The 20,017-nt window shown below is 38.4% G+C and overlaps 1 protein-coding gene across 5 annotated transcripts in view; it reads right to left on the bottom strand.

Annotated features, from left to right (window-relative positions):
• PPP2R2A (protein phosphatase 2 regulatory subunit Balpha) overlaps positions 1-20,017 on the bottom strand; it is an 84,804-nt gene that overhangs the window by 43,930 nt on the left and 20,857 nt on the right. The window contains exon 2 of one of the 5 annotated variants that reach the window (XM_060653219.3): positions 5,239-5,377. The exons of the other annotated variants lie outside the window; for them this stretch is intronic. Within the exon in view, the coding sequence (XP_060509202.1) occupies positions 5,239-5,254 (16 nt within the window). The 5' untranslated portion in view covers positions 5,255-5,377. The remainder of the gene's footprint in view (positions 1-5,238; positions 5,378-20,017) is intronic. 5 annotated transcript variants of the gene reach the window in all.

Here is a 20,017-nt window from a genome sequence, read left to right as displayed (position 1 = left end):
TCCAGGCTCTGAGCTGTCAGCACAGAGCCCGATGTGGGGCTTGAACCCACAAACCACTAGATCATGACTTGAGCCAAAGTCTGATGCTTAACCAACTGAGACACCCAGGTGCCCCTCAAATTAATTTTTAAATAACACACCATTTTCTATCTCTTAATCTAGAGGAAAAATATAAATTGCTCTACCTGCACTGTACAGAAGTATATCTTGTTATTTTGGAAAACTATTTCATAATTTATACCAACAGCCACAAAGCATTCATTCTCTTGGAACTTCATGTCAGTTCCAGAAATCATCCTACTGTAATAATCCAAAAATTTTATTTTACTTTAAATGTTTTAAATGTCTATTTACTTCTGAGAGAGAGAGAGGAAGAGAGAGCGAGCTGGGGAGGGGCAGAGAAAGAGGGAGACACAGAATCCAAAGCAAGTTCCAGGCTCTGAGCTGTCAGCACAGAGCCCGACACAGGGCTCAAACTCATGGACTGTGATGTGAGATCATGACCTGAGCTGAAGTCAGACACTGAACCGACTTGAGCCACCCAGGCGCCCCAATAATCCAAACATTAAAAAAAAAAAAAAAAAAAAAGTATAAAGATGCTCACTGATGTCTAGACCATTAAAGAATAGAAGAATAAGAATACAAGGGAAACATCAGATGTTCTTATTTTGCCAATATCTTTTCACATTTTGCTCTAATTTTTCTTTAAATCCTCCTCCCTTTTCACACTTTCCCTTGGCCCTTCATTAACTACTAGGTAAAAACAGTAAGACACCTGGAGATGTAGTCTCAGCTCTGCTATTAATAATTCGACCTCGAGTGGGGCACCCGAGTGGCTCAGTCAGTTAAGTGTCCAACTCTTGATTTTTGGCTCAGGTTATGATCTCAAGGTTTGTGAGAGCGAGCCCCACATCAGGTTCTGCACTGACAGCCTGGAGCCTGCTTGGGGTTGTCTCTCTCTGCTCCTCCCCTGCACCTCCTCTCACTCACTCATTCACTCAAAATAAATAAATAAACTTAAAAAAAATAATTCGACCATAAGTTAATTGTGAACTTCAAAACTGGCAATGAAATTTCATTTGCCAAGAAACACTGAAAGATGATTTCTCTCTTCAGAGAATTTATCTTTCACAGAGCATATAACACGTATTCAGACACTTCATACATTTAGGGGAGGAAGAAAACAGAATGATGGCTGGAGAAAAATAACGTGCTTTTATCAGGAAACTTCAAATATGGAAAATTAAAGACCTGTAAGACAACACGTCTGCAAAAACTGCATTAACTCCACCCATGACCATGGATCTCTGTCAGGGACCTCACTCTGACAAAAATTGATCTCAGATTTATTTCTTTGTAACCTGGAATTCACAACAATAGTGACTTAATGAAAGTTACTTTCTGTAAGTTATAAGCCAATCAATGTGAAAACAGAATGGGACTGAAGCAATGAAGCATGATTCTGCTCTGCTCAACTCCCGCCGCTGCTACAGCAGGAAACTATGGTGCTGGATATGCTCGTATCGTTGGAAACTACTCACTACACTTCTATGAGATAGGGTCTTTCTCACTTTTATACATAAAAGTCACAAACTACTTAACTGCAAGTGATGATACATATACACATAGCAGAGAAGTTCTCCATTTTTCAAAACACCTGGGGAGTTTTCAAACATCACTGAACAAAAGCTACACAGCATAAGAATTAACTGAGCTGGATCTTTATTTTCCACAAATTAATTTTAGCCTAATTTTAGATTTACATTAAGAGTTGCAAAGACGGTATGGAGAGTTCCCATACACCTTCACCTTACATTGCTATGGTTTACCTGTCACAAATGAAGAACCAACACTGGAATATTAACTGAACTCCACACTTTATTCAGATTTCAGTCATCTTTCCCTAGTACCTTTTTTTCAGTTCCAGGATCCCATGTAGGATTCCATATTGTATTTAGTCATCTTGTCTCTAGCTTCCTCCGGTCTGTGACACTTTCTCTTCGGTGGTGACCTTGACAGTTTTGAAGAGTAATGGCCAGGTGCTTTACAGCATGTCCCTAAATTTGATATTGTTTTTCTCCTGGCCACACTGCCATTATGGCTTATTGACAGGAAGATCACAGAGACGAAATGTCATTCTCACTACATCATGCGAAGTTACATCTTATCAATATGGACTTATTGATGATAACCTAGATTATCTGGCCATGATGCTGTCTGCCAGGTTTCTCCACTATAAAGTACCCGTCCCCCAGTAAGGTACTCTGGTAGGAAGTTATTAAGCGCAGCCTACATTTAAGGGATGGAGATATTAAGCACTACTGCCTTGAGGAGGAATATCTACATATTCAGAATTCTTCTCTAGGGGAAATTTGTCTTTTCTCTCCCACTTCTTTATTTAGTTATCAGTATGAACTCATATTTATTTATTTCATATTTTGGGTTATAATCATACTATGAAGTTTACTGTATTGTTCAAATTATTCCAGATTTGGCCATTGAGAGCATTCAGGTTGGCTCCTGGGTCCCTTTGTGGGATGTTCCCATCCTTCTGGGTTTTTTTTTTAAGCACTTCAGGAACTTTAAAAAAATGTAACTTTCATATATTCTGAATATTACCACAAATTAAACATGACTTTTAACTTCTTCATTCTATAGTTACACACTAAAGTTTAAGAACTGAACTTTCTCGGTGAGTTCTGAAGAGAAGAATAAACAATACTGGGAACAAAAGGAGTAAACACAGTAAAGGTCAGCACCATAACTAATTCTTATCCATGAAGTATCTGATCCAGAGGAAGATATCTGTGCTGAAACAGATTTCTCATTTGATCAACTGAGGTTCTAAAACTTAAATTGTATGTTAGCTTTCTTAGAAGTTTTAACATATGCCTGGCAACTTGAACCTCAGAATATTAATCTCCTGGTATTCACTGTTCTTTTCTTTTCAGATGTTGGAGAGGTAGGGATGAGAACACAGTGGGTATACTCATCACCTTTATCTCTGCTAAAGTCAAAATGTTCTGGCACACAATAGCACAGAAATTAATTCTCATTTTGATCTGATCTGCTTCAACACTCAGAGCTCCAAGCATGCTAATTTGAGGGTACCTGCGTGGCTCCGTTGGTTAAGCATCCAACTCTTGATTTTGGCTCAGGTCATGATCTCACAGTTGTGAGATCCAGCCGTGCACTGGGCTCTGCCCTGGATATAGAGCCTGCTTAAGATTCTCTCTCTCCCTCTGTCTCTGTGCCTACCCCCATCCCTGCACACGTACCCTCTCTCAAAAAAAAAAAAAAAAAAAAGTAAATTAAAAGCATGCTATTATGTCTGGACACAATCTATTATCATGATCTTTTCTCCTTTATTAGTTCAATATACCATAACACAGCAAACACTGAATTTTAGGAATGACCCCACATAGCTATTAAAATATGATTAACCCAAATTTCTTCTCAAAGGCAACTAACTACTCCCCAATGTAAGAAAGTATTTTCCTGGATAATACATCTATAAAATGCTAGTTTCTTGCTGAAGGGGTAGACTAGCTTTAGGTTACTTCCCATTATGATGCTCCTTTATCACTGTTGACCTCTAGAGGGAGCTCAAAGTTTTTGTTACCTTTTCTGAAAGGTCAGGTCCACCCCTTCCACTAAAGTGCTCTGTTCAAGATTTAAGAACATTTTATTTCGGCCTAAAAAGCAAGTGAAGTATGTGCCATCCTTTTAGGAATCTCTTGCTCCTATGAAGTAAGTAAGGCTTGACCTACTCACCTGCTCTTGGGGAAGTGGGCCCCAACCATTTCTTCCTCTCTCCCTTCCAGACCATCCTGAAGTTTTCTTGCCTACTTGGCACTGACTGGGGGTTATTACCGTAACCTGAGAGGCTGAAAGGAGGATGGCTATAAGAACTGGCGCCTAATGTTCCCCCTTGCTGACTTGTTACTTTCAGTGGAGCAGGCCAGTGTGTCGATCTTTCTCATGTCAGGGCACACACAGAATACACTGTTTGTAAGGCACGCTAGTGTAAAGATAAGATTAGGCTGTTCATGTCTGCTCAGGAACTCTAGTCAGCGAAGCACCCCCCATCCAGCTCAGCATGCACCCCACAGGAACTGAGGGATCACTGTCTTAGCATACCTGTAATACATTCTTGGGGCCGTATCTATAAGAAACCTGTGCAGGAAATGATGAGAAGTCAGACTGGACATTTCTTCACTTCACCTGCCTGTTAAGACCCTGAGGAAGTAACTAAGGCTCTTAAAGATTCAGTTTCCTCATCTTTAAATACCTATCTCACAGAGTAGCTTTGAGGGCTAAACAAGCAATACATGTAAAGAAATGAACCTTGAATCAGGCACGTGATAGGCAGGAGATGTTGGCTGGGCTTTGGGCTTTGCTGCACAAAGCAGAAGCAAGCATTGTAACCTTACCTGTTTCTAGGCTATTGAGGCCAATCTAGCTTAGGTAAAGTTCTCCAAATGGTCCAGCAAAGCTCCCTGGAGACTGAGGCTGAAGCCCAAAGTAGTAAAGTGTCATAACTGCCCTGCTTTGCTGCTTCTTTGCATATACAGATACTCTCGACCTAAGACGGGGTTACAGCCCAATAAACCCATCATAAGCTGAAGTGCACGTAAATGCACCTAACTTACCAAACATCGTAGCTCAGCCTAGCTTACCTTAAATGTGCTCAGACCATTTACATTAGCCTATAATTGGGAAAATTATCTAATTCAAAGTCTGTTTTGATAATGTGTTAAATAGCTCATTAAGTTATTGAATAACTATACTGAAAGTGAAAAACAAAATGATTATATGATAGATACGGAATCACTGTTAAGCATATTCGCTGTTTACCCTTGTGATCACATGGCCAACTGGGAGCAAATACCCTACCATCTATTGCTAGCCCAGGAAAAGATCAAAATTCAACGTTCAGTTTCTAGGAATGCATATTGCCTTCGTACCATCATAAAGCTGAAAAATCGTAGGTCAAACCATCATTAAGTCAGCGACCGTCTGTACACTCAAGAAGCCTCAGGCTGCAGGTTAAGATTCTGTACTCCTAGGTCTCTGGACTAAAATATCACTTTGATTACATTATGATTTTCAACAATAAAGTAAGTGCTAACAGCCTTTTTAAACACCCTTTTTCAACCTCTGACTCAGTGAACAGGAACATGTTATGTGATAGGCTCAAAAAAGACCACTGGCTATTGATGCTCATACAGAACCTACATTGTAATGTTGCCATGAGAGTCAGGGTCCATAGGGTAATTTCCAGAGATGTGTTCTGGAACCAGTCTCCCTTCTTTTTAACTTGTTCCTGGATAATCTGATATCATGTTTGGATAAAATGGAATGGAACCATACCCTCCTGCAACAAAGAACAGAAAGATAAACAGTTGCTAATACATTTACTCTACAGGTGTGATCGTAACAAACAAGCCTTGGTGTATTTATGTTATATATAATGTTAGAATGAAGAACTTGAAACTGACCATTCTAAACCTAAAGTGACCATCTTTATTAGATGTTCACTAACTTTTAAGTGGCTCATAATTCAAACCACAAAGCAAATCACCTCATTAAAGTTGCCTTATCAAAATATAATCCAAATAGTTTCCATGGAGATTATACAGAGCAGTACTGCACAAAGCTTGTGCATCTATGTATGCATGCCTTAAGGTATTTTTTAACTAGAATGGGCACCTGGTTATTAGTATCTGCCTAAAATATTTACAAACTAGGATTATTATGGCCATGCTAGAAGAACCAGAAAGCCCTTCACTGTCCATCTGTCTTGGCAGAGTCACACCCAACTCCACTTTGTTTTGACAGGATTCCTCCTGCTCACCTACAAACCCGGTACAAAGGGGAAGCCTATTTACAGAAAGAAGTTAGAGATCATTAAGGTATGTTACAGAAAATTTTACAGACTTTATTTACCCCAACGATTAAAGGGAGCTCACTGTGCCGTTTTAAATACGAGTAATCCAATTAGACGTGCCTTTAGATTACTCGGACTGAAGTGAAGAGAAGTGGGAACTGGGAGAAGGGTAAGCAGAGGGAAGTCTGGAGACCAATCTGGAGTCACTCCAGAAATCGGGGTAAGCAATGACAGTGATCTGAGCCAGGACAGTGCAGTAACAGTATTATCATAAGTAGCAAACATCTAAAACGCACTTATTGTATGTTAGGTATTTAACCCTCACAACAAACCTATAAAGTTGGTTTTACTAATATCACCTGTTCCATTAACTAAACCATGGAGACACAAAGAGGGGACAGAAGTGTACAGATTTTAAAATACATTGATGAAGTATACGATGCAAGGCTTCTCAAGGCTTGATCACTGATAAGGTGTGGAGAGCTAAAGATGAAAGCAAGAAGAATAATGTCCAGGTTCTCATGGTGGTTGAATGTACTTAGGAACATTAATAGACTGATGTTTGCCTTATATCAAGTATTCTTTAATAGCGTGTAAATGGCAGGTTTAAAGAAAGAAGTTAACTTCCATTGGTCATGAATGATTTCACCAAAATTCTCAACCAAAAGGAATACATCACATACTACTACAAAAAAAAAGACATTTAGTCCAGAAAATTCTTTTTCCCCATCTTTTCCCTTTTTCATCCTTTTTCTCTCAGCTGAGGCAGGTTAGTTTGTTCAAAGTGATACTCCTGACCAGTGCAAATTATATTTGCACTGCAATTCATGGTCTCTACTAAACTTTTTAAAATAATTGTAATCATGCTTTTCCAATGATTTGAGATTTTCACATGATTCCATTCTCAAAGATGCAATTTCTTTCATGAATCTCATTGAAAAATAAAGTTCTACATTAAAGGTTTTTCTCCATTTACTTGAACTAAAGATTTATTCCTCTAATTCTGGAAACTGGTGTTTTTTATAAATCTTGTGCACTTGTTGTTTTGCTCATTTTTAGGACGGTCATTCCTTCCACAATATTTGAGTGAGCACCTACCACATGCTAGGGACTCTAGGTCAAGCTAGCATTTCTAGCTGCTGGGGGTACAAGAGTAAATAAATATCCCTGCCTTCATGGAACATACATGCTAGCGATGGAGACATAAACAAATAAATATAAAATGTATCAGGGCAGTATAAATAGAACAGAAATAAAAATAGAAAAATACAAAGACCAACAAGAGAATAAAAGTAATGAGGGTGGGGCATTATTTCAGGTAGAGTGGTCAGAGAAAGCCTCTCTGAGGAGGTAACTTAGGCAGAGACCAAACAGGGAATTAGTCATCCAAACCTGTAAAGGAAAGTATTTCAAGCAGGCAGCCTAAGTAGAAATGTTGCTATATTTGACAAGACTAATTACATAATAAGGTGGTAGAGGAGACGGAGCATTTGGCCTAGGCCAGATATACATACAGCCTCGTAGGCCATGGTAGAAGGACTGTGGCTTTGTTTTAAGAATGAGAAGAAGTCCTTGCAGAATTTCTATCTTGTTTTAAAGGGATTATCTGTTGTGCGACTGCAGCACAAAATGGGGGGTGGGGGTGGGGAAGGAGAATGGTTCCTAAATTACTGCAGTAGCATAAGCAAAGATGATGATGGTCTGAGCTAAGGTGGTGGCCACAAAGATGGACAGATTCAGAACACATTCTGAAGAGAGCACTGCCAGAATTAACGGATGGATGGAGGTTATCAAAGGATGATTCCAAGGTCTAGGAACCCAGCCCAATGGAGGAAAAGCAGTGTCATTTACTGGCAAGAGACACACCAGCAAATAGCAGGTTCTGGTTAAGAAAGGAGCCAAGAATTTCATTTTTATAACTTTAGTATGGATTTCAACCACACATGCAGTAGAAATGTCACACGGGCAGCTAGATAGATTTGAGAGCAGTTTAGGGAAGGAAGGAGAGACATAAATTAAGGCATCATCGGCTAACAGAAGGCATTTAAAGACTAGATATGATTTCCTGGTGAATGATTACAGAAAATAAGAGGTGTGGCCTGAGGACTGGGCCTTGAGCTCTCCCGCACCTAGCACTAAGCTAGCTAGTAAAGGACACTGCACAGGGAACTACCAGTAAGGTAGGAAGAGCTTTTGCGGAAGCCAGGCAAAGTGTTTCTAAAAGGAGGCAGGATGAACTGTGTCCAAAAAGTATCCAGATCAAGTAAAGTGAGGGCTGAGAAGTAAGCTTGGATTTGGTGGCATGAAGATTCTCTGTGCGAGTTCAACAAAAGCGGTTTCAGTGGATTAATTGTCCTTAAAATAAAAGCTGTTTTCTGTGGCTAGCTCTGGAGTTGAGCTGTAGGAGGCTGTAATCATTGCTCTGACACTCTGAAATTTAGCTTATGAAGGACATTCTCTTCAGATCTGCCATGAACGGAGATTTTCCCTTTTGTGTATCTTGGGTTATTCTGAGAAACAGAGGGTTAAACAAACAGGACTCTGAAGCTGATTCATCATGCTTCTGAGTTGCTGACTTCCCAGCTGCCCGGATATACTAAGAGTAGAATTTTTTCAAGAAAAGTACTCGAGTGACACACTTTCAATCATTACAAGCCTGAAAATTGCCATTCTGTTATCCTGCCCATGTGAAGTTTTAGCAATTTAAGATTCTTAGGTTGTAACAGCTTTCTCCTCAGGGTTTTCTAAATGCCACTCCACTATCTTTTAGCACCGTGCTGTCCAACAAAACTTTCTACTGTAACAGAAATGTTCTATTTTGCACTGTCCAACACGGTAGCCACTAGCCACGCATAGCTATTGAGCACTTAAACTGAGGAAATGAATTTATTGTATTTTACCTAACGGATTTAACAGCCACACGTAGTGCTAGCATACAGAAGACAAATGAAATGCTCATCTGATACACCTTCCTTTGCAGGTAACTTGCTTCTTGTCAGGATACTTGTACTATTTATTTCTATACCTTAAAGTTTTGAAATCTTTGAAATCCATTAGGCTATTCCTAGGTATGGATCTCATTTATTTTGCTTGGTATGCACTTTAATTATTTGTAGAAGAATATTAAAAGACCCTATCTCATGGGGGTTGTAGAGAATTTCAAATGAGTTTCAATGTGAAAAATACTTGGTACATAATAAGTGTTCAATAAATGTTAGCTATATATTCCCTGAGCCCTTTTGACCTGTTCTCTCTAGGAAAATTTTTACTGTTTCTCTGACTTTATCTTTTATATGTTTGCTCTGATCTCTCACTCTGAACCTTTATTATACATTGGATCTACTCTTTGTGTTTCTTATACTTATGCCTATATAATTTTCATCTCATTTTCTCCTCTGAACTGTGGGACTATTTCTAAAACCCTCTGCTACCACTCCAAAAAGTTAACAGTTAAGAAGCACAAATTTCACTTAAGAACTCTTTCCTGCTCTCTGATTTTTTTTGTTGTTGCTGTTGTTCAAGTGTTCAGGAGTCTCCTTGAGAACAGTAATTAGTTGTTTTTTAAATTGCAACATTTTCTCGTTTTTTGAAATAAGTCCCTATCACAGGAAATCACCTGCTCACACTGGTCACCTTCTTTTAGACTGAGCCTGTATGTGTCCACCTTTTCATATGTTCATCTTTATAGAGAAAGGTGTATGTTTATGTAACATTTGGGCATTGTCTTAGGTTAATCAGAAAACATTTAGAACCAAGTTCAATCCTCTAGGGTGGGGGTGTGTGTGTTCACATGGTTACTTCCTGTATTAGTTTCTCAACTGCTGCCTAACAAATTACCCCAAATTTAGCAGCTTAAAACAACAAACGTGTACTCTACTCCCTCTGTTTCTGTGGATCAGGAATCTGAGTGTGGCTTAGCTGGGGGCATCCAGCTCAGGATCTTTCACAAGTCTGCAGTCAATGTGTCAGCCAGGGCCTCTATCATCTTCAAACTTGATGGTGGAAGGATCTGCTTGCAGTTCAAGTTCAAACACGTGACTGCTGGCAGTCATCAGGTCTTCACTGACTGTTGGCCAGAAACACCATCTCCTTGCCTCATAAGCTCCACAGAGAAGCTTACAAAATGGTAGATTATTTCCCTCAGAGCAAATGAAAGAGGACAGCCCCACATGAAAGCCAAAGCCTTTTTGTAACCTAACCTCAAAAGTTTTGCCATCAAGTTAATCCATTCACTTTTGTCATACTTGGAGAAACCACCAAGTCCAGCCACACTCAAGGTCAGGGGATTAGATAAAAGACATGAATACCAGGAGGCAAGGATCATTGGGGGCAATCTTAGAGGCCGCCCGCCACACTTCCTTGGTCACCATATAGATTCAGCAGTAAGTGGTCAAGTCACAGCCCTGCAGGCCAAATAAGGTAGCTTCAGAGCAGGAAGTTTTCAACTCTATGCTTCACGGCTAGTCTCTCTCCTACAACCATGTGGAGCTAGCCCCTCTTTACAGATATTCTCCTTGGTGAGAAGCATTGAGTCACTTAGTTTTCAATCCTTGCTTCAAAGTACAAAATCTCATACCAATCAACTACCCTATGGACCACCCTTAAATTCTAGCTCAAAATAGGTCTTTCCTCATACCCCAGGATGGCTTCTCAACCACATAAATGAACACCAAGCTAACCAGAAAGAACTTCCCTCACTATATTTCTTTCTCATTTGTACCTTTTCCTGCCAAAATTCTTTTTAGTTTAGTTATGGCATGCTTCCAGGGTTTCCAAGGAGACTGAACTCTCCCATTATCTTGTTGGTCATTTCGGTGTGTGTTTGTCTGTTTTAACACATGGACTTAGATCATCATCTTCCACCGGAAGTCAACACAGCGGATTTGTTTAAGTAAAGCACTTTACACATTCTTTAAAAGACTCTGTTTTGATAAACAGGACAGGAAATGCCTGTTGGTTTTCCTACCCATGTAATTCAGTTCTATTGTTGGATAAAACAAAGATGTTTTAATCTACATCATCAATCCCCAGGAAACATCCTACTATGGTAATTTAACTAAATTTTGATGATTTCCAAAAAATGCAATGTCACCAAGCCTAGCACAGAAACACTTTAACAATATACCCATATAATCTTAAAAGGAATCAGACACACAGCTGCTCAGCAGCACAAACCACCACATCACACATGGTTGTAAAGAAGCCCCTACAACTACATGCCAGCAGTAGATACCTTGCACTGCGAAAAGAACCTAACATTAATCAAACACAAACCTTAAGTCAGAACACCAACAGCATTCTAACTCACAAACCAAAATATCCATTTTTTATTTAACAATGTAAAAAGTTTCCCTACCACGTTACTCCTTTACCCCATCCACATTCCCCTGGAAATAATTTATTTGCCCTATTTTCTTAGAATCCTAATAAACAGGTTAGGAGAACCAACAAAAACTAAATCAGATGGCAACAAATTTTCTCATCCGATGACACACTGGTATAGGGTGTACACTCTCCAGGATAATCAGACTTCAGGTTTCTTGTCCTGTGCTGATGAATATGCAAGAAACAGAATTAAGAAGGGACTTAACACAATGACATTAAGCACAAATAACATACTACTGCACGAGACCTAACCTACACAAGCAGCCAACCTGTACAGACAGGTAGGGCAGAGTGTCTGAGGGGTAAACCCTGTATCTGAGCTCTCATCAGATTTCTAGGTGATACGTTCTTAGTCAAAGAAAAGGGATTTTCAAACATCTTAGCACTCTACTTAAGGAATACAATTCCTTATAATCTCAGCAAAGTTGCAGAACACAAAATCAACACACACAACTCAACTGTGCTTCTAAACACTAACAATGAACAACCCCAAAAGGAAATCATGTAAACAAATCACTTTATGATAGCATCAAAAAGAATAAAACATTTATGAATAAATTTACTCAATAAGGTGAAAGACATATACTGAAAATTATAAAACATTGCTAAAAGAAAATTTAAAAAAAAATGGAAAGACATCCCTTGTTCACGAACTAGAAGATTTACTACTGTCAAGATATCAATACTACCCAAAGTGATCCACAGATTTAATGCAATCCCTATCAATGTCTAGGTCCATTTATTGCAGAAATAGGAAAATCAATCCTAACATTGGAATCTGAAGGGACCTGAATAGCCAAAACAATCTTGGGCAGGGGGAGGGGGGAGTTGGAGGTTTCACTCTTCCTTATTTCAAAAAACACTACAAAGCTACCATAATCAAAACAGTGTGATGCTGACATAAACGCAGACACACAGACCAATGAAACAGCATCCAGAGATAATCACTATTCTATTCTGCCTATGGTCACATGGGCCCCCACATAAGGTCAAATGCTTATTGACAACGTCTTTTCGACACCTGGTGCTAGGAAAACTAGATATCCATGTGCAAAAGAATGAAGGTTGACCTCTTATCTTACACCATTTACAAAAATTAACTTAAAATGGATCAAAGACCTAAACATTAGACATAAAATTTTAAGAAAACAGGGAAAAAGGCCTCAGGACATTGGATTTGGCAATGATTTCTTGACTATGATGCTGAAAAAAGGATAAATTGAACATCGTCAAAATAAAAACTTTTCGTGCATCAAAGGACACAAAAGTGAAAAGGCAACCCATGGAATGAGAGAAAATATGTGCAAATCATATACCTGACAAGGAATTATATCCAGAATATACATAGAACTCCTGAAACTCATCAATTAAAAAAAAAAAATTAAAAATAGGCAAGGGAATTGGAAAAACATTTCTCTTAAAGGAGATATACAAACAGACAAAAACACATAAAAAGATGTGCAACATAGCCAGTCATCAGGAAAATATAAATCAAAACCACATCGAGACACCACTTCATATCTGTTAGAATGGCTATTATCAAAACCAAAAACCAAAAACCAAAAATAGTGTTGGGGAGAATGTGGAGAAATTAAAACCCATGTACACTGCTGGTGAAAATGTAAAACAGAACAGCCACTGTGGAACAGTATGGTGCTTCTCAAAAAGTTAAACACAGAATTAGCTTATGATTCAGCAATTGCACTTCTGGCTACAGACCCAAATACTCTAAGGGACTTGAATAGATATTGGAACACCAATGTTGAATAGCAGCATTATTCATGATAGCCAAAAAGTGGGAACAATCCAAATATGTATCAACAGATGATTGGATAAACAAAGTGGTATTAAATACAATGGAGGAAGGAAACTGACACAGTCTCTAACATGGATAAGCTCTGAGCGCTGTTATGGACTGAATGCTGAGTTTTTTTACCTCCTCCATTCTATATTTGTATCTTTTTTCTCCTGCAGTGAGAACCCTAGTTCCCTAATCTGTAGCTATCTTTTATCAGAATATGAAGGTGAAAACAATCTGGATCTTTGATGAAATAAGCCCAAAATTCATGTTGAAATCCTAATCCTCAGTGATATGAGGATGTGGGGCCTTTGGGAGGTGATTAGGTCATAAGGGTAGAGCCCTCATGAATGGGATTAGTGTCATTACATAAAACATCCCAAAAAGCTCTCTCACCCCTTCTGCCATATGAGGACACAGTGAGAGGACAGCCATCTGTGAACCAAGAAAGCCAGCCCTGATCAGATACAGAATCAGCTGGCACCCTGATTTTGGACTTTCCACAACTGTGAGAAATAAATTGTTTAAGCGACCCAGTCTATGGTAGTTTGTTATGGCAGACGGAACAGATTAAGGCAAGGACATTATGCTATGTGAAATAAACCAGTCAAACATTGGTATATTGAAGACAAACACTGTATAATTGCACTTTTATGAGGTACCTAGAGCAATCAAATTCACAGAGACCGAAGTAGAATGGGAGTTGCCAGGAATTGGGAAACGGGAGAATGGAAGTTACTGTTTAATGGGAATGAAGTTTCAGTTTGGTAAGATAAAAAAAATTCTCAGGCACCTGGCTGGCTCAGTTGGAGAAGCATGCAACTCTTGATCTCGCAGTTCTAAATTCGAGCCCCATGTTGGGTGTAGGGATTACTTGACAATAGAATCTTAAAAAAAGTTCTGGAGATGGACGAAGGTGATGGTTGCACAATGTGCACATACTTAATGCCAATAAACTGTACACTGAAAATGATTAAAAAACAGTAAGTCTAATGTATATTTTATCACAATAAAAAAATTATTTGTTATCCCTCACAAGAAATCCCAGTATAGAGCAATTAAATGCAGGGTTAATCCACTGGTTTATTTCATCAAAGATCCAAATTCTTATCATCTTCATATTCTGACAAAAGATAGCTACAGATTTGGGAACTGAGGTTCTCACTGTAAGAGGAAAAAGATACAAATATAGGCTGGGGGAGGTAAAAAAGAACTCTCCGGTATTCAATCTAAATTGGCAGATATGTAGAAATTAGTATTTTCCTAATTCCATCACAAACTATTTTAGTCATCTGCAACAGTAGGTAGAAAACTCAGGGTCACTCTTGTTTTATCCATAAAGCCATCCCGTATTATTTTGTGCATATTCCAGATACCTAATTATTTCATCCATATTTCAAAGGTATCTCTAAAAGATAAAGGCACCATTTTTAATATAACCAAACACGATCATACCTGGGGGAAAAAAGGCAAACAGTACTTCCTTAATATCAAATATCCACGATACTGTATATGTTCAAATTTCTAATTCGTATGGAAGATAATTTTTTAAAACTTTTTTAGCTGTCTGAATTACAACACAGTAAGTTTTACAAACTACAATTGACTGATATATTTTGTAAGTCCCTTTTGAAAAAACAAGGTATTATAGTTCATCCTGTACAAACTCAAAAATTAAAAACTGCAAAATCCTTTTAATTTCCTAGCTGTCTAGAAAAAAATGACATTCCAGTAATAAAGAAAACACTTAGCACTTAAAATGGCTTCTAAATACCATTCCCTATTAAAAGAACCCAAAACTTCTTGGAAAAATATTGATTCTAAGTCTGAGGCAGAAAAGTTACACTCTTGAAACATCTTGTGTCAGAAAAATAGGGAGTGATCAAAGACTAACTTGGGCATGCAATGGGGGACACAGGAGGGACTTAATAGGTCTCTCTTACAGACCAAATTTAGGACCATTTAAGCATCAAAAGGAACAGTGGCACTAACAGATTAGGGGACATTAACAGATTAATACGCAGAATAACAAAAGAACCTGTAAGTCCACAATGGTACTAAAAAAGGGAGAGAGATGGGTATTAGGAAATTCTGAGGCACCAATGTAAATACTACCTACCTCAGGCAAGGACCATCAATGAATACTTAATTAATTACAAAAAAAAAAGTTTTTGCTTTGTTTTTTTGAGAGATATGGCAACCGCTACATGATCAAGTGATCAAATTAACAATCGTCAATAATGGGACAAATTTACATGATTTGATGTTCTGCCAAGAATGTTTAACCTGGATTTTATACGAGGAAACAGCAAAATCCAGAAAGTATGGTATGTTAGAAAACAAGCTTTGACTCTTCAAAATTAACAGGATGCTTTGACTGGATCCTGGACTTAAAAAAAAAAAAAAAATTTTTAAGGACAGTTTTTGAGCCACTTGCGGAGGTTTAAATATGGACTATGTAACAGAGAGCATTTATGTTAAATTTCTTGGGTATGATAATGTTATTAAGAGAAAGTCTTCTTAAGAGATTAATGCTAAGTTATTTAAGGGTAAAGCATATGCTGCTTCCAACATGTTTTCAAAAGATTTGGGGACAAGAATGCAGGTGTAAGTATGAGAGAAGAGATAAAGCAAACGTGCCAACATGCTTGTAATTGGTGAATATGATTAAATAATAGTTATAGTAGTATTTTTCAACTTCTTTGCGGGCTTAAAAATTTTCAGAATAGAGGTGGCCTAGGTGGCTCAGTCGATCAAGTGTCTGACTTCGGCTCAGGTCATGATCTCATGGTTTGTGAGTTTGAGCCCTGTGTCAGGCTCTGTGCTGACAGCTCAGAGCCTGGAATCTGCTTCAGATTCTGTGTCTCCTTCACTCTCTGCCCCTCCCCTGCTTGTGCTCTATCTCTCTCTGTCTCTCAAAAATAAACAAATGTCAAAAAAAATTATAAAATTTTTTTTTTTCAAAATAAAAAGTTGGGACAAGGGAGAGACAGACTATAGCAGCTCTAGATATATTCTCATACATTACAGCAAAAAAAGAAAGAAAGAGAGAGAGAGAGAGAGAGAGAGAGAAAGAAAGAAAGAAAGAAAGAAAAAAGCACCAGCTCTCTCTTCCTTGGGTTTCTTTTTAAAGGGCTGCGAAGCCTTTCAAAGAACCCTACCACCCCTCCACACACACACCCCCCCCCCCCCCGCTCCTACCCCCAGCAAAGAGCTCTTCCTATATCATTGTATAGATCTAATATTATCTGTCTGACCTCATTTCATATTTAGCTTAGCTATAAAACCATGAATCCACCTACAATGACAAAAAATGTCAGACTGGACTTCTCCCACCTAGGCAGCATGAAAACCAAGATCTAAGCTGGCAAGTTCCTGCCAAACCATTACTGAGACAGATCATCTTCCCTATTGTTCTCCCATTTTGTTCTCTACAGTTATGAGTTTCTTGCTTTCTCTTTCCCTCTGTTTTGATGTGCTCATTTGTTTTGTTTCCTAAATCCCACATATGAGTGAAATCATAATGTATTTGTCTTTCTCAAACTGACTTATTTCACTTAGCATTATACTTCCCAGCTCTACCCATGTTGTTGCAAATGGCAACATATATAACAGGCTATATAATGGCACTCAAAATGGGGGAGGAGGATTCTTGCCTCCTAAAAAGGAGATGTAGGCCTATCCGGTCCCACATCAAACAAGACACAAGCAAACTAAATTTGAAGACATTAGTTGTTATCATTCTGTTACTACTCTAGAACCTATGTCATTATGGATTAACCAACATTTTATCTGACAATGAAAGGTGCAGTAACATTTTTATTCTTGAACTTCCTGAAGAAAATGTCTATTATTATGTACAGATGAAGTAGGAAGGAAAGAGCAATGCACTAAGGAGTAAACAGGCCTGAGTAAAAGTTCTAACAATTACTAGCTATAACAGAGACTATCCCTGCAACTGGCCATGCCCCCTTTTCTCCTTTTAGTAAAAAAAAGAAAGGGTCTCCAGGTACCCCTGTCCCTCAGCAAAACCACATAGTGTTTTAAAGAAAATGAGAGGTTAAAGAAAATTAGAAAATTCCTTATTTTAAAAAATTAGAAAATTTCCTAATTCTGACCATGCAGACAAGAGCATACTACAACACCAAGACAGAAGAAACCTGGGATCCTGGAAAATCACTGGCAAAGGCAGCTTATCCACTCTGGACTACTCTCTACCACTGTAGGATTACAGGAGAGAGAAATTAGCTAATTTGGGGAACCACTGTATGGGTCTTTTATAGCAGCTTGGCCTATAATAAATAATAGCTTGTAGGACTCTGGGCACTTCTCTGGGCCTCATTTTACTGGTTTACAAAACTGGAGAGAATGATTATGAGCGCTATAAATTCTTTAGCATACAGTATTTTCTATTTTAAATAAAAGTATGTACATTTAGTAAAATTAAAGTCTCAAATATTTAAAAATGGAATGACATGTGAAAACACCTTGTTCAATTTACCTGCCCATTCAAAATATAATTACAAAATTCCCACTAAGTGCCAAATACTGTTATGTGCCTGCAACTATTCAAAATGCTAAGAATAAAGTGATAAAACAAAAGTTTATTCCCTTGTGCATGAAACTGAAAATATGAGAGGAAGCCTACAATATGCAAGTCAACAATAAACAAACAAGATTATTCCAAATAATGGCAAGAGTATTTGAAAAAGAAAAAAAAAGCAGAGAACACAGAGTTATCTAGGGTTAGGAGGGGAATCAGTTAATTTACACAGGGCCACACAAAAGTCTAGGTAAAGTTTATTCCAGATTTAAAAGGGCAAGTCTGAAGTCCTCAGCAAGAACAAGACGGTGTTTGTTCATGGACCACCAAGAAAGCCCAGGTGACTGGAGCTACTAGTGAGCAAGGAAAGAAAGAAAACATCTAAGGCAGGCAGAGGCAGCATGGTACTGGGCCAGCATTTGACTAGATCTAGCCCAGTGGGGCTGGGCCAGCGTTCTACTAGATCTCAGGGTCGTTAAGTTGAAACCACAATGGGTGTAGCGATCACTTAAAAATAAAATCTATAAAACAGAAAAAGTATAAAACTGTTTTATTACTAATATCAGGGGATGAGAGCTCCCCCTGAAAAACAGAGAAAAATTATTACTCCCTCTATGTCGTGGCTTCAGGAACAATGATAATTCCCAACAGAAAATTATGATCTTAGCTGCCCTGCAATCAGTAAGTGACTATAATCTTACATTCTACTTATAAATGTCTTTACTCATAAACATTTTAATTAATTAAAACCAATTTTAGGAGTAGAAATAAAACTTAAACTCATTTGCATCTAATAAAGCTAACACCTCTGATATTTTAAATACATGAGTAAATTTCACATATGCACTCACTCAACAAATATTTCATGAGCACCTACTATGTATGCCACATGTGGTGGCAAGTGCTTTATTAACAGTAAATAAAGATCCACCCTTTACAGAGCTTAACAGAATATATGTCAAAGTTTAAAAATGATAGTAATAAATTTTTAAAAATCTCACTGCTTTTGGCTGATTCCTTAATGCCTAAAACTTAGGTTTGAAAGTGCAAGTTAGTGTCTTTTAACTTGTCATCCTTTGCTGTACTTGAGGGAAAGAATTACACAGTATTTTAAAGTTTATTATATTAAAAACAAATAGTACACAACCTTAGAATTTAGATCTAAGAAAAAATCGTCTACTTTTATATAGAAAAAAAACAAATACAAATTCTGTGAATTCTACTGTTTCATGGTAGACGAAGTGATTACCAAGTGTTCTGGGACATGAAGGAAAATCGTACTATAAACATTTTATTGATACACTTGTTAAACACAGAAATTCAAAACTCATTTCTCTCTCCCCTCTAGATCCCACTAAAATGACAATAAATGAATAAAAACAGTTTAAGACAGTAAGAACAAAGGAACATTCAGGGAAACAGCCAAAGGAAGACAACAACAAATGTGATGGGAAATGGAAAGCAGGTAACTCACAGAATAAAATAAACTGAAACCTAAGAACGTATGGAAGGAGTTGCCAAGAGAGGCAAGCAGATTCACCCTGCAGACCCTGCAAACGGTCAAGAAAGGACGACAGTGAGGAATAAGGCTCCAAACAGGACTACCAGTTAAAACATCTGTTTAAGATGCGAGAAGCCCCATTCTCAAAGAACCACTTTAGCTTTCTGAACTGGCTGGATCAGAGAAGACAGTAGTTGGGAGCTAAGGCTGATGGTGAAGTACCACACTGAAAACAAGATTAAGTTAGAGGGCACGTACTAAAACAACGAGCTGCTCAGTCGTGTTCTTGGCTCCCAAAATATCCGCAGCCAGGCTTGAATATAAGTACCCCCCCCCCCCCCCCACACACCCAACCCCATACAAGCTTCCTTCTGAGACAGGACACTGGAAGTTCCCTCTCACTGAAACAGTGAGAGTCCCAGGTTTAACACCTTACTGTGAAGCTCAAGGCTGACTAGATCTGTCAGTGCTCACAGCATTTCCAATCTATTTCTCAGCTCCTCATTCTTAAATGCTATGGACAACCAAGGATTACCAGATAGTGCAGTCTGCTGACATAAATAAGAAAAAAGGAACGTGAAAGAAATGGAATGCCAAGATTAGAAAAAATTTAAAACATTAGTCTTCTCAGAGCGCCTCAGTGGCTCAGTCAGTTGGGCCTCTGACTTCGGCTCAGGTCCCAATCTCATGTTTTGTGAGTTCGAGCCCCACATCGGGCTCTGTGCTGACATCTCGAAGCCTGTAGTCAGTTTCGGATTGTGACTCCCTCTCTCTCTGTCCCCCCCCTGCTCGTGTGCTCACTCTCCCTCTCTTAAAAATAAACGACCACTAAAAAAAATCAATCTTCTCAAAAAGAAAGGTTGCTGAAAAAGGAACAAAGGAGCTCTTAAAACATAACTG

The sequence above is a fragment of the Panthera onca genome, chromosome B1 (assembly GCF_046562875.1).
Source record: "Panthera onca isolate mPanOnc1 chromosome B1, mPanOnc1 haplotype 2, whole genome shotgun sequence".
Taxonomy (NCBI): Eukaryota; Metazoa; Chordata; class Mammalia; order Carnivora; family Felidae; genus Panthera; species Panthera onca.
Note: the sequence above shows the minus strand (reverse complement) of the source record. Positions and strands in the feature narration are given on the sequence as shown.